Source organism: Dendrobates tinctorius, unplaced genomic scaffold (genome assembly GCF_039654945.1).
Source record: "Dendrobates tinctorius isolate UK_male_01 unplaced genomic scaffold, ASM3965494v1 ptg000201l, whole genome shotgun sequence".
Classification (NCBI taxonomy): Eukaryota; Metazoa; Chordata; class Amphibia; order Anura; family Dendrobatidae; genus Dendrobates; species Dendrobates tinctorius.
Window position 1 is genome coordinate 4506729 of NW_027361868.1, and position 25871 is coordinate 4532599.

At 42.0% G+C, this 25871-nt stretch overlaps 1 protein-coding gene across 1 annotated transcript in view; it reads left to right on the forward strand.

The window, feature by feature from the left end:
* Window positions 1-25871, forward strand: part of USH2A (usherin) — a 994545-nt gene that overhangs the window by 242930 nt on the left and 725744 nt on the right. Inside the window, exons 14-17 of the mRNA XM_073553328.1 lie at window positions 7149-7312; window positions 11185-11343; window positions 15617-16111; window positions 21187-21441. Of these exons, the coding sequence (XP_073409429.1) occupies window positions 7149-7312; window positions 11185-11343; window positions 15617-16111; window positions 21187-21441 (1073 nt within the window). The remainder of the gene's footprint in view (window positions 1-7148; window positions 7313-11184; window positions 11344-15616; window positions 16112-21186; window positions 21442-25871) is intronic.

Below are 25871 nucleotides of genomic sequence, written 5' to 3' on the forward strand. Positions count from 1 at the left end.
AACTCCTGGCACCCCGCTGCCTGATACGGTCGTGCAGATGCCTTGAGCACCTGGACATTATTTGACTGTTTTGTTTCCCAGCTGCGATACGGATGATAACATTTTGGTTCTTCTACTTTGTGAGTACTCTGAATATTAAAGAGACGTTTGCTTTTGAAACATTACCGTGGTCACTGCCTCCTCACTGCATGTGTGCTACCGCTGCACTACAATATATATATGCTGGAAGACCCAACTGTGGAGAAACAGGGTCAGTGGGTGCTTTCGTCCACTGGCCCGGCTGCCTTTAGCAAAACTGCATGGACCAGGGCTCATACCACTGAATGCCTGCTCTCTCTCCCCGTGGGAAAACACTACACAGACAACGCAGGGTTAGGATAAAACAGTGTGGCAATACTTTATTGACCCAGAACTCCCAATGGCAAAAATAGTCCCAGCAATTACCCCCAAGATGGTGCACATTACAGGGTCTCACCCTTTCGCTGACTCACTGGGATAATGGTAGATGTTACGCTAGAACTCCCAGAGTCGCTATTCCAACTGTGATACACACACAGAGAAAAGATATTGACAAGCGTTGGGAGATGACTGAGAACAGTCCATATAGTCCGTACAAGGTCCAAAGCCAGTTGACACAACGTCAGAGCTCCCAGGGTCGCTATTCCACCTGTGAAACACACAGAGAGAAAAAGTAAAGACAAGCATAGGGGGATGACAGAGAACAGGCCATAGAGTCCGTACAAGGTCTAAAGCGAGTTGACGCGAGAGTCACCACCTGGCTTATCCGACCATCTCCATGGAACCAGGTGACCAGCAGATCCAAAAACCTGGCTTTCTCCAAACATATCCATGCTTCAGAGGTGGTCACTGTTTCAGATCTGTGTCCTTCCAACCGGAGCCGAAAACCCCTAGGTTGCTTCCTATAGATTAATAGATCTGTGTCCCTCGTGATGGTGCCATGATGAATTGGCTGCAGTCCTGTCTCTCGTCCGCTGGGTGTTTTGCAGAATGTCCGGCTGGTAGCTCTGTAACACGAGATCTGCTCTGAATATTTTTATACCCGAGGCATGTAAACTATTTTTAGAATTGCCCAGTGTCCTTCAGTCCACCCTCACATTCTTTTCCCTCTTTACTTTCGAAGTCAACAAACTGGTTCTAGAATACAATCCACAATGAGCATATCAGCACACATCTATAGACAAAGATAAACACACAATATGTCATATAGTATATCAGTTTACAAGTCACTATTACAGACTTAAGGGCCCGTTACACTAAGCGATATCGCTAGCAATATCGCTATAACGTCACTGGTTTTGTGACGTAGCAGCAATATTGCTAGCGATATCGCTATGTGTGATACTTACCTCCGACTGGCTCCCCCGCTGGTTATCGCTGATTACGCGAGAACGTCCTGGGCCATTTCTCGTCATCAGCTTCCTGCTGTGGCGACGAGCGACGCGTGGACGCGGGCGGGAGGATGTCTTCATCGCCTCATCTGACAGGTAAGTAGCGACCGCCGACCGCTGCTATGTCGCTGGTGAGATCTGCCTGTTTGGCAGCTCACTAGCGACCATTTAGTGATGCACCAGCGATCCTGACCGGGTCATATCGTTGTCGGGATCGCTGGTGCATCGATAAGTGTGACAGTACCTTTACACAGTATGTTAAATAGTATGTTGCCTTGCAAGTCTGTCTTGACCCACCAGAAATCCACAATTAAATCCAAAATCCAATATACAGATATAAAGTCAATTCTTCTTGGTTTGCTAAAACATAGTGATCTGGGTAATTAAGATATACTCTGGTTTCTTCACACCAGCCATGACCCATCTTCAATGCTCTTACTGAAGGAAAGAGGTTGATGGCCAAAATCTTGAGATACATGACTCCATCTATCCTCCTTTCAATACGGTGCAGTCGTGCTGTGACTGTCCCCTTTGCATAAAAGCACCCCCAAAGTATGATGTTTCCACCACAATGCTTCATGGTTTGGACGGTGTTCTTGGGGTTGTTTGTAAAGGGGATTGCATTGCCGGCACTTCCCTCTGCAATTGTTACAGCTGTAATTCAACTTATACTTGTATTGCTGAACACCGGACTACTGCAGGAATACAGGTGCACACAAAACAGGGAAAATCAAATAATGTCCAAAAAAGAGGAAAAAAGGTGGCACTCACCATTCAAATTAAAATAGTCCTTTATTCAATCCATTAAAACGTCAGGTCAGATACTATACAGGCTTATACTATAGGACCCATTGAAGCACAGTCAGCGTGAAACAGCCGTCGTCCACAGAAGGCATCAACCTCTCCCCCGCTGTACCCATTTTAATGGATTGAATAAAGGACTGTTTTCATTTGGATGGTGAGTGCCATCTTTTTTCTTCTATTTTGGACATTCTTGGGGTTGTACTTATCCTTCTTACTCCGAACAAGGTGAATGGAGATGATATTAAAAAGTTCTATTTTGGTCTCATCTGACCACATGACCTTCTCCCATGCCTCCTCTGGATCATCCAGATGGTCATTGGCACATTTTAAATGGGCAAGGACATGTGCTAGCATGAGCTGGGGGCCTTGCATGACCTGCGGGATTTTAATCCATGACGGTGTAGTGTGTTACCAAAAATAATGTTTGAGACTGTGGTCCCAGCTCTATGCAGGTCATTAACCATATCCTTACATGTAGTTCAGGGCTGATTCCTGTCTTTCTAAGAATCATCCTTACCACACGAGGCCAGATTTTGCATTGAGTCCCAGACCGAAGAAGATTGACAGTCATCTTGTGTTTCTTCCTTTTTCTAATATTTGTGCCAACAGTTGTTGCCTTCTCACCAAGCTGTTTGCCTATTGTCCTGTAGCCAATTTCAGCCTTGTGCAGGTCAGCAGTTTTTTTCCCTGGGGTCCTTAGACAGCTATTTGGTCTTGGCCATTGTGGCGAGGTTGGAGTGTGATTGATTGAGTGGACATGTGTCTTTTATGCAGGTAACGAGTTCAAACAGGTGCAATTAATACAGGTAATGAGTGGAGAGTAGGAGGGCTTCATTAAAAAAAACTAACAGGTTTGTGAGAGCCACAACTATTGCTGGTTGGTAGGTGATCAAATACTTATCTCATGCAATAAAATGCAAATTAATTATGTCAAAATCATAATGTGATATTTTGGTTTTTATTTTTAGATTCTGTTCTCGCTCTCAAAATCGACAGTGTGCCAAATACTTATTTTTCTTACTTTATATGTGTACATACACTATATATAAATATATATATATATATATCTATATACTGTAGGTATATAAATATGTATATACTGAAGATATATACACACATATATATATATATACACACAAACATATGAGATTTTAGCCCTGATTAAATGCATTTGTGAATATACAGTATACAGTTGTGCTCAAAAGTTTACATACCCCAGCAGAATTTTTGCTTTCTTGCCCTTTTTTTCAGAGAATATGAATGATAACACCAAAACCATAAACAATAAATTTGGAAAGAGGTCAACACGGCCTTTGATGAAAGGAACACCATTCCTACTGTAAAGCACAAATGTGGATCACTGATGTTTTGGGATGTGTGAGCTACAAAGGCACATGTAACTTGGTCAAAGTTGAACGAAATATGAATTCAGCATGTTATCAGCAAATACCGGAGGCAAATTTGCACTCATTAGGCCGTAAGCTGCGCATGGGACGTACTTGGACCTTCCAACATGACACCGATCCAAAACACAAGGCCAAGTCCACCTGTCATTGGCTACAGCCGAACAAAGTGAAGGTTCTGGAGTGGCCATCTCAGTCTCCTGACCTCAATATCATTGAGCCACTCTGGGGAGATCTCAAGCGCGTAGTTCATGCTAGACAGCCCAGGAATTTACAGGAACTGGAGGCTTTTTGCCAAGAAGAGTGGGCAGCTTTACCATCTGAGAAAATAAAGAACCTCATCCACAAATACCACAAACGACTAAGCTGTCATTGTTGTTAGAGGGGGCAATACACGGTATTAAGAAATGGGGTATGTGAACTTTTGATCAGGGTCGTTTGGATGTTTTGGGTTGTCATTATGATATAAAAAGAGAAAACACAGTAGTTTGACAATAAATGGCTTCACCCAACCACTAACCATGAGGGGAGAAAAAGTTTTGGTGTTATCATTCATATTCTCTGAAAAAAGGCCAAGAAAGCAAAAATTCTGCCGGGGTATGTAAACTTTTGAGCACAACTGTACATACTGTATATTAAAAAAAGTATAACAAATTAATATATACATCCAGCGAGTATAATAAGCATTGAACCCATCATCAATTTTCTAAGTAAATATATTTCTAAAAGTGCTATTGACATGAAATTCTTACCAGATGTTAGTAAAATAACATCCAATCCACACAGGCAAAATAATCAAGCCATAGCTGTTGATAAATTATGTGTAATAATGAGAAATTACACAAGGAAATGTATTGAACACGCCTACTGAAATTTATTTAATACTTCATACAAAAACCTTTCTTGGTGATGACAGATTCAAGACACCTCCTGTATGGAGAAGCTAGTCGCATGCATTACTCAGTTGTGACTTTGGCCTGTTCTCCCACATATACACTGCTCAAATTTTGGTGGTCATGTGGGCTCCTTCTACGAACTCTGAGCTTTAGATCCTTCCATTCATCATTCTGGTAGATGGCAGCAGATTTTTATCAAGACTATCTCTGCACATTTGTCCATTCATCCTTCCTTCAATTACATGAACTTTGCCAGCGGCGTATGCTGAAAAACAGCCCAACACCATAATGTTCCAACTTCCAAACTTCTTATAGCATCCACAGAGACTATTTTTTCCCCACTGTATATATATATTCAGTACAGTATGTGTGTTGCTAACCTGCACAAGGTTGGGATGGTCTACAGGACAATACGCAAGCAGCTTGGTGAGACGACAACTGTTGGCCCCATTATTAGACAATGGAAAAAAACAGAAAATGACTGTCAATCTTCCTTGGCTTGGAGCTCCATGCAAAATCTTGCCTTGTGGGGCGAGGATGATTCAGAGAATGACAGAAATCAGTCTTGAATTACATGGGAGGATCTGGTCAATGACCTGAAGAGAGCTGGGACCACAGTCTCAAACATTATCATTGGTAACACACTACGTTGTTATAGATTAAAATCCTGCAGGGCATGCAAGGTCCCCCTGCTCATGCCAGCACATGTCCAGAGCCATTTGAAGTTCACCAATGACCATCTGGATGATCCAGAGGAGGCATGGGAGAAGGTCATGTGGTCACATGAGACCAAAATAGAACTTTTTGGTATCAACTCCACTCGCCGTGTTTGGAGGAAGAAGGATGAGTACAACCCTAAGAACACCATCCCAACCGTGAAGCATGGTGGGGAAACATCTTACTTTGGGGATGCTTTTCTGCAAAGAAGACAGGATGACTGCACCGTATTAAAGTGAGGATGGATGGGGTCATGTATCACAAGATTTTGGCCAACAACATTCTTCCCTCAGTAACAACATTGAAGATGGGTCATGGCTGGGTCTTCCAGCATGACAATGACCTAAAACACACAGCCAGGGCATCTAAGGAATCTAAGGAATGGCTCCTTAAGAAGCATTTCAAGGTCCTGGAGTGGCCTAGCCAGTCTCGAGACCTGAACCTAATAGAAAATATTTGGAGGGAGCTGAAACTCAATGTTGCCCAGCAACACCCACAAAACCTGAAAGATCTGGAAAAGATCTGTATGGAGGACGGGGCAAAAATCCCTGCTGCAGTGTGTGCAAACTTGGTCAAGAACTACAGGAAACGTCCGACCTCTGTAATTGCAAACAAAGGTTTCTGCACCAAATATTAAGTTCTGTTTTTCTGTTGTATCAAATACTTATTTCATGCCATAAAATGTAAATGAATTATGTAAAAATCATTCAATGTGATTTTATGGATTTAAGATTCTGTCTCTCACAGTTGAAGTGTACCGATGATGACAATTACAGACCTCTCCATTCTTTGTAGATGGGAAAGCTTGGAAAAATTGGCAGTGTATCAAATACTTATTTTCCCCATGGTGTGTATATATATATATATATATATTGTGGTAGATCGGCTCACTCAGCTGTACATGGAGGTAGACAAAGGACCACTGTCTCTTTAGGACCTTCACTGATTTATTATATATGTGTCATAAACCATGGTGAAGTAAAAAATAAACACGGTCCCTTTGGCAAAAAAGAGGAGAACAAAACAAAGTGGTATCACCAGGCACAGTCTTTGTGATAGCAGGGACCCATTTGCTGAGGGTTAGCAGACCACACATAAACGTGAACACTTCACTGGAGTTACCCTCTCCAGAAACACTGAACCCTGAATGCCTCATAAGGCCGACTAGTTAAACCCCAGAATACACCATGGAGTGGAGATAAGGTGGACAATCTCCAACCCACTCTATGATTGTCCACAAAACCCAGCCCTAAAAATGGACAATTAACCCCTCTCAACACATAGTGTGCTGGAACAAACTTCTGGGTTTCAAATCATATATAATTTTTTTTATTTTTTATTTATTTATTCATTTATTTTTTATGGGTCTGATTGGGGTTAAAAATATTTTTAGCAATTGCTTTTAAAAAATTTGCATCATTTGTCTTCTATAGCCTCTGTGTTGCACTGTCGTTTGCTGGTTACAGAATGAGTTAACTAAGTTATAATCCCCAAGTAAGCTCCTTTTGACAAGAGAGTTTGTAACTCTCTTATCTGTCTTTTTGAGCTTCTCTCAACTCATTTATGACCACAGATCACATCAAAGTTAAATGTGCTGGGAAACAAATAGTCTGTAAAAGCCAAACTGTGCAATATTTTCAATGCATCCAAATTGCAAAAAAATTTTTTTTTGCCCCAAATATTTCTATTTAAGTGAAAAAAGGTCCCCAAAGAAGAAGGACCCCTCGCTTTTGTGTATGCAGCTCCTCTACAGAATTATGGGTCTTCTTGTATGCAGAATAAAATTTACCGCCACTTCAATCTTTATGCCCATCACTAGCTATTATAATATGTTTTTAAGCTTTTTTTTGTAAATAAGTTTTACTTTTCAAACATAATAATTGCTTTTCTTCTTATATTTGTTTTTCTTTTTTTATTAGGTGCCAGTCTTGCTCATGCAACACAGCTGGCACTGTCAGTACCGGCTGCCATGCTGTAAGTGGTCAATGCTCCTGTAAAGAATTTGTCAGCGGCACCAATTGTTCACTCTGCATCGAAGGGTCCAGCAATCTGGATGGGAATAATCCATATGGGTGCAGCTCGAGTAAGTAAATCCCTCTGCTTATGTGTATAAAGTAAATGATGGTGGTCTACGGTGACTTGCCAAAAAGGACCCAATTCACTTTTCCATCGGCAGCTATTTTGAAAGCATCTGCAGGACCCCAATGATTAAATATTGGTGACTTTTGCCAAAAGTATAAATAGAGGAATATTCTCACTAATACAATTCTTAATAATAATTGCATTTCTCTGAATAGAAGACTTTTATTTCCTTGCACTATGGTATTGGGATTCTGAATATCTTCCTTTTTACAACTGCCATCACAAAAGTGTAGAAAGAAAAATACAGACGGTACAAATCTTAGTGAACGCAACAAATATGCAATATATGTACATATTTAAAGACAAAAGGTAGCAGATAAGAAAGGCAAATATTCCTCAATAAATATCATGTGGTGGCGTTCTGTTGGAGCAAAGAGAAGGTGTCGGGAAAGAGGAGAATGCTGAAAAAAAAGTAGAAAAAAAATAAGAATGAAAAAAGTAACGAAAGAGGAAGAAAAATGGAATTTTTCTAATGGACGAAAAATAAAGGGAAGGAAAAGAAGCAGGAAACAGGAGTTACACTTTGAAAAAACACATGTGCATACATACACAACCACATGTAACTGCATAGGCAACACACAATTGTCCACTGGTGGCATAATAATTAGTGCCGTATAGTGTCCAGATATATAATAAGGTCATTCGGTGCCCAAATAAATGGGGTCATTGAGTTCCAATACAAACAGAGTCATGTAGTGACCAGATAAACAGGTTAATTTAGTGACCAGATAGATGGGGTCATTCAGTTCCCATGTAAATGTAGTTATTCATTGCCCTGATAAATGTAGTCTCTCTGGGGGTCATTCAGTGCCCAGATCAATGGGGTCATTCACTGCCTAGATTAATGGGGTAATTCAGTGCCCAGATAAATGGGGCCATTCAGTGCCCAGATAAATGTGGTCATTCAGTGCCCAGATAAATGGGGTCATTCAGTGCCCAGATCAATGGGGTCATTCACTGCCTAGATTAATGGGGTAATTCAGTGCCCAGATAAATGGGGCCATTCAGTGCCCAGATTAATGTGGTCATTCAGTGCCCAGATAAATGGGGTCATTCAGTGCCCAGATAAATGGGGTCATTCAGTGCATAGATAAATGGGGTAATTCCGTGCCCAGATAAATGGGGTCATTCACTGCTCAGATAAATGGGGTCATTCAGTGCCCAGATAAATGGGGTCATTCAGTGCCCATATAGATGGGGTCATTCAGTGCCCATATAGATGGGGTCATTCAGTGCATAGATAAATGGGGTAATTCAGTGCCCAGATAAATGGGGTCATTCAGTGCATAGCTAAATGAGGTAATTCAGTGCCCAGATCAATGGGGTCATTTACTGCCTAGATTAATGGGGTAATTCAGTGCCCAGATAAATGGGGTAATTCAGTGCCCAGATAAATGGGGTCATTCAGTGCCCAGATAAATGGGGTCATTCAGTGCCCAGATAAATGGGGTCATTCAGTGCATAGATAAATGGGGTAATTCCGTGCCCAGATAAATGGGGTCATTCACTGCTCAGATAAATGGGGTCATTCAGTGCCCAGATAAATGGGGTCATTCAGTGCCCATATAGATGGGGTCATTCAGTGCCCATATAGATGGGGTCATTCAGTGCATAGATAAATGGGGTGATTCAGTGCCCAGATAAATGGGGTCATTCAGTGCATAGCTAAATGAGGTAATTCAGTGCCCAGATAAATGGGGTCATTCAGTGCATAGATAAATGGGGTAATTCTGTGCCCAGATAAATGGGGTCATTCACTGCTCAGATAAATGGGGTCATACAGTGCCCAGATAAATGGGGTCATTCAGTGCCCATATAGATGGGGTCATTCAGTGCATTGATAAATGGGGTCATTCAGTGCATAGATAAATGGGGTCATTCAGTGCCAAGATAAATGGGGTCATTCAGTGCATAGCTAAATGAGGTAATTCAGTGCCCAGATAAATGGGGTCATTCAGTGCCCAGGTAAATAGGTTCATTAAGTGACCATATACCGGGTGAGTCATAAAGGACGGATGTATTTGAAGTGGCTATAACTCACCACCAGGTGGAGGTAGAGATGTGCGGGAGGCGGGGTTATGTTTGTGAGGTGAAAGCATTGTTTTTATTTTAGTTTCAGTTTAAGCTATGGTGCCGTGGACGATAGAACATCGCGTTTTTGCGTACGACAGTTTTGTCAAGAATAATGAGTGTATCACAGCCGTTCAGCGTGAGTTTCGGCGTCATTTCAATATTCACAGAAATCAAGCTGTTCCCGCTCGTAACACTATCCTACGTTGGGTTGAAGCACTCCGTACACGAGGTACACTAATGAACAAACGACCACCGGGGGCTCCACGAACGGCACGTACCCCTGAAAATGTGGAACGCGTCAGGCAAGCCATGCTGCGTAGTCCGAGTCGATCTGCTCGGAAACATTCTTTAGAACTTTCCATGTCAATGGCATGGTTAATCAGCAGAACTGCCGTTATTGGGCCTATGAAAATCCGAAAGAATTACATGAACGACCGCTGCACAGCCCTAAGGTAACGGTGTGGTGCGCTATGGGCAAATATGGCGTGATCGGTCCGTACTTTTTCGAAGGCGATAATGGCAATACTGTTACCGTGAACTCACAACGTTATATCGCCATGATAAATAACTTCTTTGTTCCTGAGTTACGACGGCAACATATCCCCATCTCTAGTGTGTGGTTTCAACAAGATGGGGCAACGGCCCACACAGCCGGAGCAACAATGAACGTTCTTCGCCCTCTCTTCCCTGGTCGCATCATTTCCGGGTTTGGCGATATTAATTGGCCTCCTAGGTCCCCAGACCTGTCCATGTGCGATTATTACTTATGGGGTCACCTCAAATCACGTGTATACAAGCTTAAGCCTCGATCATTACAAGAACTGAAGGAAGCTATTCGAGTGGAAGTTGCCCAAATCGACAGAGTTGTGTTGGAACGTGTTGATGCCAACTTCCAAGAACGCCTTTGGAAATGCATCACTGATAATGGCCACCACATGGCAGATGTTGTTTTCCACACTTGAATTTGTCAAATGCTATTAGTATACGTAACCAAATCTGTGAATACATTTATATTTAATAAATATTTAACGATTTTATGATTAGTTTAAAAACGTCCGTCCTTTATGACTCACCCGGTATATGGGGTCATTCAGTGCCAAAATAAATGGAGTCTTTCAGTGCCCAGATAAATGGGGTCATTCAGTGCCCAGGTAAATAGGTTAATTTAGTGACCAGATACTATAGATGGGGTCATTCAGTGCCCACATATATTGTGGTCAATCAGTGCCCAGATACATGGAATTCATTCAGTGCCCCATAAAATTCATTTGTAGACATACATTTCAGGGATTATGCCCTTATCAGTGCAAACCAGGAAAACTGATTAGGCTGGGTGACAGGCCTCTTACAGGGAAGACTTATAGGCCTTGTAATGCTCCACTGGGAAATTAAATATGCATATATAGCCTCTTTAGAGAGGAAGAGGAGTGGAGCTCTAGTTCCACCTATTGGAGATAGCAATCCTAAAAGTCAATATTGGCCCTTGATCAATCTTTCTTTTACATGCCCCTGCCCACCATTGTACATAATGGAAAGTAATTTAAATTCCCTAGTTTAGGTACTGTAGCATATCCCTCTAATGTTTCTGATCATGCAAGTTCATACTTGGGGGGTGCATTGCCCTGCAGTTTCATTTTTGGTTTGCATTCTGTAATGTGAATGATGCCAAGACACTGTAAATGAGACCAGGCCTAGATGTCCATGCTATTTTCAGTAAAATATGTTTTTCGGACTCTTCAGCTCCTTCCCAACAACCACCTCCGAGAGGACTTGTTGTAAACAGCACCGCCATAAAGCTTTCCTGGAGTCCACCAGATTCCCCAAACACTAATCGGCTTCACTTTGTGTTATACAGAGATGGTGTCGGGATCTATCAAACCTCTGACCACTACCCATACAGTAAGTAGGCTGGCTCCTTCGTAGTTTTCTCTCTATAGAATATGAAGCCCTCGTCGTGAAGTCAACAAAACTATTTTCTTTTTTACTTTTTTTTTCCGAAAACATTGAAGAAATTGGGTAAAACACTAAAAGGCAGAGTTTCAAAGAAAATTATTTGATAAACTTTGATTTCTGGCTTCTTCACAGTTTTCTCTCCATAGACTATGAAGTCCTCGTGATCTCCACAGATTATTTTGGCTTTGACTCTTTCTTTTTAAACATTGAAATAAAGGGGTAGAACATTGAAAGACAGAGCTTCACGCAAATTATTTTGTCTTGTGTCAACATCTTCTCAAACTTTCCGCAAAGTTTGATTACTGGTAACAATCCCTGAGGTTTTTCTGAAGGTTTTTCTATATGGACAAGCCATTTTATACACTTCTATTATTCGGAAGGATGCATTACTTTCTAGAGGGTTTGTCGTAGCGGTGTAATATTTGGTCACTCTTTTATGTTGATTGACTCTGTGGAATACAATTTTTCCCAGCAGCGGCCAATGCAGAAGAAATGGGCAGCTTTCCAAAGGGATTCTATCTATTTTTCGTGGGCCACTGCCGCTGCAAGACCTTCTGATCACCAGAGATTTTGCAGTTATAAAAATATAATTATTATGTCGATGGTATGAATAACTATTGACTGCATTTACTTAACCATTGCCTGAGGTCGGTTTATTGCTGTAGACAAGATAGGCAGGAGTATACAACTGACTATTACTACTGTACACAGTTCTCTTGCCACTTCCGGGTCTGTTTACATTGTATTTAGTAGCCCTTTCATGACTCCATCATGGATTTCTATCCCCTCGACAGAGCCATTGGAAAAATTGGGCATATGGACTTCATAAAAGGAAGGAAGCTGGTCCTTTTTTGTGACCGCCTTCTATTTTCTATAAGGATGCATTACTTTCTTAAGAACTTGTCATAGCAATGTATTATTTGGTGACTCATTTATGCTGACCGACACTGTGAAATGCAATTTTTCCCAGTACCGGCCAATGCAGGAGACATGTGAAAATTTCCAAAGAGATACCATCTATTTATTGGGGGCCGCTAAAGCTGCAGAACCCGATGTTCACCAGATTTGTAAAAATATAATGTTATGTTGATGGTATGAACAAATTTTGGCTGTATTTACGTAACTTTTGTCTGAGGTCGGTTATACGGCTGGAGCCAAGATAAGTAGGACTATACAGCTGACTATTACTGCTATATACAGCGCTCTTTCCAATTCCTGGTCTGGGTATACTTCTTTTTCTAAGGGTCTGTTTACACTATGTTTGGCAGCCCGTTCATGTCTCTACCTGGGATTTCCAAAGAATAAAAGAAAATAAATTTCGTATAAATAATCAGTTTAGTATCTTCCATTTATAATGGCTTCTCCTATAATAAGTGATGTCATAGGATTAGATTTTGTCATCGCTCACTGATCTTTAAGAGTTAAACTCATGGGCCCTTCATAATCAATAGTCATTGGCAATGTGCAGTAAAAAGCAAAAATATGCCAATGTAATCAGTGGCAAACCCAGAGATTGGACTTCCACTAATTACAAAATTACATCATATTATGGAAACAAGCTTTTATAATTATTAAATTCATGTATTTAAATAATTCATACTAATTAAATAATTTAAACCAATATTTAAAATACTTAGAGAAAGACCATGTCGTGAACGAATGAGGCACCCAATGTTAAAATCAAGTAATTTTTTTATTTTTCTTACTGACGAGTTTTGTTTTTTTTTCCCAATGGAGCGATCTGCCTATCTACAATATCCAGTTAATTACCGTAAATGGCCTGAAAGCAGGGCATAGAGGGAGAACGCATGGTAGATGCAAATCCTGTTAAATGGTGTAGATTGAAAACAAAAGTGGTAGCAAATGTAATAGACATAATGGTGTTTAACCACTGGGTAAAGCTTCTACTTACACTGAAACAGATTTCAGATATAAATCTAGCATTACTTGTTAATTTAATTAATCTAAATACAGTGGTGGGGAAGGTTAGGAAGGTGAGCTGTTAATCTGCTTACATGCTTTTACAAAATTTGAATGGAATATCGCTTTTGCTGGATAGATGTAAGTAGGTGTTTTCGGCTGTTGAGTCTGTGCCATTGGCTTGGGTTTCCGTGACTTTCCTTCATGGCGGCTTATGACGGCTGCTGGACTATTACTGTGAAAATGTGTGATGATCATGAGTGCACACTCTACAAAAAGGACAATGGGACCACTTTCTTCACCTACAGACCAAGTAGCCAACTGTACCCTTCAAAACCATGGGAACGTGACTCTTGGCATCCTGGCATCTTGGCCGGATGAAAGAGATTTTCCGTTGGATACGCCATTGATCCTACCTAAGTCTTTTCATTTACTGTGATAGGAAAACTCCTTAAAGGAAGGTCAAAGGAATCGCCCAAGAGACCTTCAGCACATAGAGCCTTAGGGTCCTTTCACATTGCATTATTGACCAGCTCAGTGATCTCATCGGGGCTTGCGTCCAAACCCCCTATAAAATGGCATTCATGCGTTTGCGGCCTAAGACTATAAAGGTGTCAGTAGAACAAATGTGCGCTCTGAGGTGCATAATTTTCAGATATATATGCCTACGGCAGAAGGACACACGGATGCAGTCTACTACGTCCGTGTGTCCACCTCCGGTAGGCGCATTATGTGACAGTACATGATTACTCTGTTGGCACCATTATAGTTTATGACCCCGTTGGCGCATATACCTGAATCCCGTTTTGTTGAGTGTTCGTACGCAAGCCCCGATGCAACCAACGAATGTGAGCAAGAACACAGTCTTCCAGTTTCCTCTAACTGCTCACAGGCAAGATTTGGAAGATAAAATTTTTTTTTAACTATACGTCATCCTTAGATTAGTCACACTCAGAAGATTGTTGCCCAAAAGTTTTCTTTTTTTTGCCCAGATGTCTCCACCAATATCAAGCTGTCAATGGCTCTACTCTTAATCCTATTACTGCTGCGGCCAATTTTCATTTTTGCAGTTTTGTTTTTTCATCATCCTTTTTTCACAAGATATCATTTGTTTATTTTCTTTCTGTATGAAGGCTTGTTATTGATGAGACAAGCTTTTTTTTTTCTTTTACAGGCATTTACTAGAAGGGTTAATGAATTTATATGTTACTAGATCAGACTTTTACAAATACTAAATTTGCTTATTTCTATTCTTTTTTTAAACTGTCAAAAGAGTCAGAAATTCAATTTTTTATCTATTTTTTCTTTTCACATCATTATAAACTTTTTTCCTTTATTTTTTAATCAACCTTAGAGGACTTGATCCTTCATTTGTTCGATCACTTATACTACCGTATCGCAGTATCTGGCTAAAATAGGAGGCAAAAAACAGATGACAGAAATGGGGGCCTTCAGCAAGCCCCCGACTGCAATGTCAGCCCATTGACACCTGCAATCATGAGTTGATGGAAGCCGATGAGCGCATGCTACAGCATTTGCACCTCCTGGGCCCACTATATACTTTGGGACCCAATGTCGGACATATTATTATGTCCTAAGTTTGGAAGTGGTTCACAAATGACCTTCAATAATGTAACAATTCTGCCTAGAAAAAGAAGAATAAAGGGTTTTTCCAGCTTATGAAATTTGTTTTTAAAAGGGCTCAGACTAATTTTAAAAAAATTATAATATACTTACCCTCACTGATTCCCAAGAGGTCCTGTTCGCACTTATTAAGTCTCCATTGGTCAGTACGTCATGCTCCTTCAACAGTAAGGAAATTGCTCGAAGTGCCCGATCAGTGGGGTCACCTCTGCTGCCAGTGAGTGGCTGAATATACATTTCTGGGCATTTCTAGTAGGTATGGATAGATCACACAGTAGAGACTGGGCAAAAGGAGGGACCTACGTGGAATCGGGAGGTTGGGGATAAATTATTTTAGTTTATTTCACTGGTCTAAGCTCTTATAATATTGATTTTCAAAAGCCTCGTTAATGTTGGGCCTGTCTTCCCTTTTGTTCCAATGTTAGATACCAAATACATTCTGTAGAGTCGCGCTGTAGCTAGTTTTTCCTTCCCCTGGATCAAAATATGATATCAAAGTACCTTAGCCAATGCAGAACGATTGTTTTAAAGCCTTCTTCGGCACCTCCCTACCAAAAAAATGACCTCTATGTAGAAACTCTTCATGCTAAATAGTTGATTGTTATTCGTCGTCCAAGCTGAAATTCTTTATTTTCTTAACACATTCATTTCTCAGGTATACAAAGCTACATGGATTCATCTCTTCTCCCATATACTTCCTACACCTATCACATCAATGCTGGAAATGTACATGGATCCGTCAGCAGTACCAAGGTGAGGTATCGAACAAGAGCTGGACCACCGACTGGAGAAATAGACTTAAGCCTAGCGCATCCCGTGGGTCATTATTCCGCTTCGATGAAATGGACTATTATTCCTGATGTACCTACACCTGTGGAGACATTCAGACTAATGTACACATCCCAAGGCTCATTAAAGCCAAATATCGCTTACGAGGGCCTTGATACTCAAGTCACTGTTCATAATCTAACACCATTCACCAAGTATAATTTTTCAGTGCACGCATGCAATTCTGAGGGTTGCCTACACAGTTTGCCAATCATGGTAGTAACAGCTCAAGCACCACCTGTAGGTCAAGGTCCACCCATGATCCAAAATTCGAGCTCTACCGATCTCTATCTACAATGGTCACCACCGCTACAACCAAATGGTAAGTCCACTTTCATTAATATCTATAAACATGGTATTGGGTAAAAATTCTAGACTTGAAAAACTGAAAATTATCACAAATTTTGAGCTAAACTATATGAATAATGTGCAATTACACTGGAATATAACGATAGGGGTGAACAGTTTGCTGTTACAACTTTGCATAGGTCTTAGCTGAGCTCAATTAATTCACTACCACTTAAGGTAATGTCAGTATTTACTCTGTGTACTGTGACATCACTGTTTACTATCTTTTTACTGTGATATCACTGTATTGATTATCCCTGTACTGTTACATCACTGTGTTTAATATCTCTGTACTGTGACATCACATTGTTTATGCCAGGACTGTGATATTACTGTGTTTATTATCCTTATACTGTGACATCAATGTTTATTATTATTATTCATTTTTATAGGACAATTTATTCCATAGGGCGTTACATGTGAAAAAGGGGCATGCAAAGACAAGCACAATAAACATGAGCAATACAAGGCACACACAAGTACAAAAGGAGATTATCTCTATACTGTGACATCACTGTGTTTATTATCTCTGTACTGTGACAACATTCTGTGTATTATCCCTGTACTGTGACATCACTGTGTGTATTTTCCCTGCACTGTGACATCACTGTGTTTATTATCCCTGTACTGTGACATCACTCTATATATTCTCCCTGTGCTGTGACATCACTGTTTTTATAATCCCTGTAATGTGACATCATTCTATATAGTCTCCCTGTACTGTGACATCACTGTTTTTATTATCTCTGTGCTGTGACATCACTACATGTATTATCCCTGTACTGCGACATCACTGTGTTTATTATCCCTGTTTTGTGACATCACTGTGTTTATTATCCCTATATTGTGACATCAATCACTGTGATTGTTTAAAATTCCTGTAATGTGACTTTCCAGAACATAGATAATGCACACAGCGATGTCACAGTACAGAGATAATGCATACAGTAATGTCACAGTACAGAGATAATCCACACAGTGATGTCACAATACAGAGATAATGCACACAGTGATGTCACAGTACATGGATAATGCACACAGTGATGTCACAGTACAGAGATAATGCACACAGTGATGTCACAGTACAGGGATGATGCACACAGTGATGTCACAGTACAGAGATAATCCACACAGTGATGTCACAGTACAGAGATAATGCACACAATGATGTCACAGTACAGAGATAATGCACACAGTGATGTCACAGTACTGGGATAATACACACAGTGATGTCACAGTACAGGGATAATACACACAGTGATGTCACAGTACAGGGATAATACACACAGTGATGTCACAGTGCAATGATAAAAAGCACAATGATTTCATAGCACAGGGGCATAAACACAGTGATGTCACAGTACAGAGATAATCCACACAGTGATGTCACAGTACAGAGATAATGCACACAGTGATGTCACAGTACAGAGATAATGCACACAGTGATGTCACAGTACAGAGATAATACACAGTGATGTCACAGTACAGGGATAATGCACACAGTGATGTCACAGTACAGAGATAAAGCACACAGTGATGTCACAATACAGCGATAATGCACACAGTGATGTCACAGTACAGAGATAATACACAGTGATGTCACAGTACAGAGATAATACACAGTGATGTCACAGTACAGGGATAATGCACACAGTGATGTCACAGTACAGAGATAATGCACACAGTGATGTCACAGTACAGGGATAATACACACAGTGATGTCACAGTGCAATGATAAAAAGCACAATGATTTCATAGCACAGGGGCATAAACACAGTGATGTCACAGTACAGAGATAATCCACACAGTGATGTCACAGTACAGAGATAATGCACACAGTGATGTCACAGTACAGAGATAATGCACACAGTGATGTCACAGTACAGAGATAATACACAGTGATGTCACAGTACAGGGATAATGCACACAGTGATGTCACAGTACAGAGATAAAGCACACAGTGATGTCACAATACAGCGATAATGCACACAGTGATGTCACAGTACAGAGATAATGCACACAGTGATGTTACAATACAGAGAAAATGCACACAGTGATGTCACAGTACAGAGATAATACACAGTGATGTCACAGTACAGAGATAATACACAGTGATGTCACAGTACAGGGATAATGCACACAGTGATGTCACAGTACAGAGATAATGCACACAGTGATGTCACAGTACAGGGATAATACACACAGTGATGTCACAGTGCAATGATAAAAAGCACAATGATTTCATAGCACAGGGGCATAAACACAGTGATATCACAGTACTGAGATAAGAAACATTATGATATCACACTACAGGAATAATAACAGTGATGTCACAGTACTGAGATAATAATCACTGTGATAACATTGTGTGTATTATATGACTGTTTTTATTATACCTATACTGTGACATCACAGTGTATATTATCCCTTTACTGCGACATCATTGAGTATATGACCCTGGTACCATTGGCATCACTGTGGTAATTATCCATGTGACATCAGTGTGCGGTAATTGTATAACATCACAGCGTTTATTCTCTGTGTTGTCATATTACTGTATCCGTTATTCTTGCCAAGCCTCATCACTTGTCCATGTGACATCACATATGACCCCATAGGGAATTGTCCTTGGTGGTATCACTGCTTTCATTATCCCTGACCCGTGACATCACTGTGAAAATCTTTCATGGTGGCGATCAGTGGAACTATACTGTACTACAGTTGTACATAGAGCTTCATGAGCAGGAGCTATATGCATATCTTTTCCATGTGCAATACACCTAAATCATCCAAAATTCACTTAAATGCAGCATCTGTAAACTTTCTTTTAACATGTGAAATAAATAAAACTTTACCAAAAGCCGAATAGTCAACTAAATATGTAAATCACCGACGAATGACCTCAAATGAGAGAACAATGTTTCTAAGGTCCGTGTCATTTATAATAAGGCACGGAGGGCAACCCCTCCCCCCAGACCTCTTAATTTACCATTGTTACTTTTATCCATAATTAATTGAGAAGACCCAAATTAGACTCTTTTTACAGATAAATGAGTCCATGGTGATTCATTTTGGTTTCCTCAAAGGCTTAGTTGTCGGAGGCCCACAGGGAAATTCTTCTTCTTCTTCGTCTTTACTTATGGTGGCATTTATTTCAATACCAGAAAGCTTTTATAATGATATTTTTTTTTTGCCTCGTTGTCAAGGACAATTATTTTTAGTGTGACGATCAATGCTAATTAAGACTGTTTTAGGACAGATAATCTACTCTTCCAAAATAGTTACTGATGACACAGGAAAATAATATCGTATCACGCGTTTCCCCTATTAATCAGTTTTTTGCATTTCTAGACTGGATACACATCTTGCTATCACATATAACACTTTCTTTAAACAATCGATTCTAAATTACTGCCATAGATGTCTTCTATGTGGTGGTCCCATCTATACGAATCCCACATATGGGTGGCCACATTCATGGAAAGTTTGCTGAGTTGTTAAGACTACAATGCAGGGTACACATCTATGTTCAACCTCTACTTGGATGCCGCTGCTACTGACCCCTCAATTTATGGATCAGGGGTCAAAGGAACCCTATAATATCTATGTGGGAGTTTCAGAGGCAGGATATCCACTAGTTAGACAACTATAAGGTCCCACTTATGGAAAGTACTGCATCTGGGCAAAAAAAATGAAAAAAGCATATACAGAATGGGAGGAATAGGGCTAAGCAACAGCATAAGTGAAAAAGACTTAGATATACTAATAGATCATAAACTAAACATGAGTCAACAGTGTGATGCAGCAGCAAAAAAGGCAAATACAATTCTGGGACATATTAACAGAAGCATACAGTCTAGATCACATGAAGTCATTATTTCCCTCTACTCCTCTTTGGTCAGACCTCATCTGGAATACTGTGTCCATTTTTTGGCACCACATTTAAAAAAAGACATCAACAAACTGGAGCAAGTTAAGAGAAGAGCGACCAGAATGGTGACAAGTTTGCAAACCATGTCCTATGAGGAACGGTTACAGGATTTGGCAATGTTTAACTTGCCAAAAAGAAGACTAAGAGGAGACTTAATAGCTGTCTACAGATATCTCAAAAGCTGTCACATTGTAGAGGGATGATCTTTATTCTCATTTGTCCAAGGAAAGACTAGAAGCAATGGGATGAAACTGAATGGGAGGAGACACAGATTAGATATTAGAAAAAACTTTTTGACAGTTAGGGTGATCAATGAGTGGAACAAGCTGCCACGAGAGGTGGTGAGTTCTCCATCCATGGAAGTCTTCAAACAGAGGCTGGACAGACATCTTCCCTGGGATTATTTAGTGAATCCTGCTTTGAGCAGGGGGTTGGACCAGATGGCCAAGGAGGTACCTTCCAACTCTACCATCCTATGACTTCATAAAACTCATTCAAACATGTGGGTTTTTTTGTAGTACTAAAAAAAAAATCCTAGTTTCATCTGTGATTTTTTTCAGGGTTTCTTCAGATTTTCATCTGAGTTTTGTCCGAGCTTCATCAGCTTTTCTTTGATGAGAAAAAAAATCTCTTTCTACACCTTCTCCTATCTACCAGTCGGTGAAAATCAGACAGCACTTGGATGTCATCCAAGAGCTCTCCGATTGTATTCACTGACCTATAGACTCACATTGCCAATTGTGATCCGATTGTGAACATCAGACAAGTCCCACAGACTATTCCAGGTATAAGTGCTTATGGATTTCTAAGAAGTTTTACTTCCTTTTGATTGTTTCAACTTAGGGCTCTTTCAGAAGTCCCTGATCATCATTCCTATATTGGACCGCCAATTATGGACTGACCACGTGTCTCTCGAACCATGCATCACAGCTTCATAATTTTCTATAAGAATGTCATGCTCAGGGTTGGGAGAAGCACAGCCAGTCCATGCATTGCGATCCTAGATCGGACTGATGATCACAGATGTCTGAAAGAATATTTAGGCACCATTAAAATATAAAATCCTCTTAAATATTGTAATTTGTTAACAATTTTTATTGATCCTTTCTTTTCTCTAGGAGTCGTTATAAAACATGAACTGTATATGAGAGGTTTACGCCAGGTGATTGAACGGCGGGTTTTCCATGCAAGTGGATGGCTGAACCTTCAACCAGCCGTGGAATCTGAGAATGAAAATGCCTTAATGCCCCCAGTGACCCATGCAGTGATCACGAACCTGGATCCAAATACAGAATACGAGTTTTGTATTGTGACCACTAACATGGCCGGAAGTATCGCTTCAGAATGGGTGATCTTTAAAACAGCAGAGTCAGGTGAGAATATCTATCTCTGGGGCGGCTGTGGGCTGGGCCCAATAAACCCAAGGGCCCAATTTTCCCAGCCTGATTATATCAGCCCACAGCTGTCTTCTTTACCTTTGCTGGTTTAAAAAATAGTGGAGACCCCATGTCAATTTTTTCATTTCAATATTTATTGATGTGGCTTAACAGAAAGCACTACAAGCTAGCTATCTATCTATCTATGGTGAAGCACTGAGGGGAATCATATAGGAGGGCCGTTATATGTCCTCCAGGATGTGCATAAAAGCAATCTAAACCTTCTGGAGTGCATTGTAGTTACATCCACCCCTGTGGTTACAATGCAAAATAAAGGAGAGAGTGGATTTGGTCAAGCTGTTTGACCAAGACAGACTTAAGAAGACCTGACATGGGATTTTATTTTTGGAGAGATCTGTAAGATTGGTAGTGAGAGGATCTCTCCCTCCACTCCGGGTTTTGGGAATGTCTCATGTCCACAAAACCCATTTATACTTTCAGTTGAGCTTTGGGTATGTCAGTGTTTTTGGTTTGCAAGCAGCAGACTCTATGCAGTACAGGTCTGTGTGAGTCTGAACTCAGGCCAGAGAAGGCAAAGCTACTGACGCACCCACGAGTGATACAGTGGTGCAGTTACCCACTGTAACCACTGATACAGATATTCTGGCTGCGAACCGGAGGATACAAATTCTGGATTTATTTTGTGAGTTTAAAATAAAGACATTTAAGTTGAATTTTCTTGGATCACTGCCTCATTGCCACGCGAACATGAAAGTCGCTGCCTAAGGTCGGGGTCAGACTTGCGAGAAACTCGCACTAGTCTCGCATCAATACCCGGCACTGCTGCCGGCACTCAGACAAGAGCATTCAGCTGCATGTGATTTTATGCAGCTGAACGCTCCGGTCCGAGTGCCGGTGGCAGTGTTGGGTATTGAGATGCGAGACTCTCACAAGTCTGACCCTGGCCTTACACTATCTATCGATCTCTCTTTCCTTATGATGTAGTACTATGTATGGTATAGATAAAGTACAATAACTAGGGGTCCAGTCTTTTTCCCTTACATTGGATTGCTTAGACTTGTTACTAAAAGTTTTACTGACAGAGAGAGTTTGTAAATAGTGTCTAAGCCTGGGTGAATGTAGCAGAGAAGCTCGCACCTGGATAAAGATATTTGCTGAAGTTCAAAACAGCTGCTCTAAGTGCGTAAATGAGGCAGTGGAAACAGTCCTTTCAACATGGAGCATGAGAAAAAAGGAAGGAAGCTAAAGGCTGATGAACAATTAGAGTTTAAAGAGTAACTATTTTACTGCTTAAGGCCTCTTTCACACATCAGGTTTTCTGCTTCAGGCGCGATCCGGCGCTTTTGACTAAAACCGGATCCGTTGAAATGCAATGCCGGATCCGGTTTCCCCCCCATTGACTTGCATTAGAGCCGGATCGAGCCGGATGGCCATGCGTTTCATCCGATTTTTGCCGGATCCGGCAATGTGACGCGATCCGGCGTCTGGAAAAAACGGTGACTGTAACGTTTTTAGTATCCGTCGAAAAAGGCGGACACGCCGGATCCGGCGTGTCTGGCTTTTTCATACAATGAAAGCCTATGAGCGCCGCAATGCGCCGGATCCGGCGACAGCCGGATCCGGCGGCCGGATCCGGTTTCTTTGGTCTGAGCATGCTCAGTAGCTCTGCCCACAGGACATATATAAAAGCAAGACAACGGGACCCTCAGCCACACCCAACATGCCACCCAAGCCAAGAACCAGGAGCAGGAGAAGGCAGCAGACATCTGCAGCAGCAGCACCATCAGCACCACCACAAATGGAGCAGCATGCTGAACAACGGGAGGGGAGTCCAGCAGCAGATGAGAGACGGTAATTATCAAATCCCCCATTCCTCCAAACTAGGGCCATGGAATATCAAGATATTCATTGGCCCTTTGTTTCTCTTTATTCAACAGCCCCCCAATAGATGCAGCAGCAGCAGCAGCAATGGCAGCAGCAGAAACACCACCCACAGCCATGGAGTCTGGCCATGAGGAAGACAGCACATCTTCTGGGAGCCCTCCCTCGCATCGTCAGCGTTTGACGGTAAGTTTTTATTTCCAAAATCCATCATCTCTGTAATATATGTCTATTCATTGCCTTTTATTTCAAAACAGGAATCACAAGATGAAGAGGAGCTCCCAGAAGAAGAAGGAAGGGGTGGACAGACACCTGGAGTGGGCTCACAATTGGTAAGTTTTTTGCATCAAACGCAGAAACACAACATCACACTACACACAACACATAGAAAACAATGTTCTGCAGACCACACACAGCAAACAAATGCCTACATCCAAAGACATAACATTTTTTGTTTTCTTCTCTAGTCTTCCTAATCTGGTGCTCGGCCAAGAGGTCCTCGCAGTGCCTCCCAGGGTCGTCGGCGACAGCAACGCGGCGGTCACCAGCGTGTAAGTAAAAATATCTTTGCTTTGTTTTTTTTGCACTTTTTATTTCATTTCTTTTGTGGAGGCTAATTATGTTATTTTTGTCTTTTTCTTTAACAGCCTTCACAGCGTGCTCCCGACTCTGACGGTGAGGATGGAGGGATTGATGTGGACCGCCTCATCGATCTCGTCAGAGAAAGGGAGCCGCTCTGGAATATGGCTGACAGACGCCACGCTGACCTGATCGTTACCCGACGACTCTGGGAGGAAATCTGTTCGCTCCTTGTGGACCGCTGGGAGGACCTCGAAGCTCGGGCCCAGATTAAAGAGCGTAAGTATATACAGTACCGGTTGCTTGATTTAAACCAGTGTTTCCCGAACTCCAGTCCTCGTGGTCCCCACGGATCATGTGTTCAGGATTTCTATTTACTTTGGAAATCCTGAAAACATGACCCCTGGGGACCATGAGGACTGGAGTTTGGGAAACACTGATGTTGTATACTAACCACTTTGTCCTTTCTCGTTTCAGGGGAGAGAATTGTGAAGCGGTGGCGGTCTGTGAGGGATCGTTTCAAGAAGGAGTTCAATAAAGAGATGCGGGCCCCGAGTGGATCTGGAGGACGCAGGAGCAAGTACAAGTACGCACGAGCCCTGTCGTTCCTCCGGGAGACAATGCTCACCAGAAGGTAAATATTACACACCACATGTGACAAAAAAATGTTTAGATGTAACTTTTTTTTTTCAGCCAGGGCCATACCATGTCACTATTTTAATTGTTTTTTTTTCTCTTTATTCCACAGCACGGTGAGCAGCACTCGGGAGCCTGCACGATTGGACCCTTCTGAGGCGATCCCTGAGGAGACCGGCACCGAGGGACACTTCGACCGCCCCGGTACATCTGCACCTTCCCAGCCTTCACACACATTCGACCCATCTGTCCCATCCACCAGCACAGGAGCATCGTGGCCGCCTACATTACATGAAGCTGCTGGTGAGGAGATCGCTTTCCCTTTACCCCACCCTTCTGCCCCTGCCACCTCTAGTACACCTGCGGGTACTGGGCGGCAGCGGCAGAGGGGTCAGGAAAAGACTTATGCACCAGAGTTCTTGCATCTGAATGCATCTTTCCAGAACTGTCTAAAAGTCTTGTCAGAGCAAATCTCCGCAGGCTATCAGCAGATCAACTCCAGCATTCTGGAGGTGAAGACACTTCTGCAAACCATGCATTCAGAAGCAAGATCTTCGCCAAACCACACCTTTTTCAGGTCTGTTGTGGAGCGCATGGAAACGCTCTCTCCTGCCCAGCAGATGCATGTAATGCATTCATGCCATGCTGCTCTCCAGCAAGTTACCTCCCAACCTCCTCCTCCCACCACATTAGTTCCTCCACCTGCACCCCCTCCAGCCACTTTCCATCCTCCCCCTCCTATTACATCTACACCCCCTCCAGCCACTTTCCATCCTCCCCCTCCTATTACATCTACACCCCCTCCAGCCACTTTCCATCCTCCCCCTCCTATTACATACCATCCACCTCCCCAGCACCATCCACCTCCCCAGCACCATCCACCTCCCCAGCACCAGCAACCTCCCCAGTACCAGCAACCTCCCCAGTACCAGCAACCTCCCCAGTACGAGCAACCTCCCCAGTACCTGCAAACTCCCCAGTACCAGCAACCTCCCCAGTACCAGACATCTCCCCACTTCCAGCAACCTGCCCCGTACCAGACATCTCCCCACTTCCAGCAACCTGCCCCGTACCAGACATCTCCCCACTTCCAGCAACCTGCCCCGTACCAAACTCCTTCCCCATACAACTTGCCATCAACATCATCTGCTCCTACAGTCCCTGCCCAACCCTCCACTCCACCACCCACCACCTCTTCTGCTTCCCACATGTCCACCCATTCTGTAGTTTTTTCCACACCTTCACCTCTAACTGTTCCTTCCCCACCACGATCCCAGTCCTCTCTCCACACTCCCAGTGTCGAAGTGTCC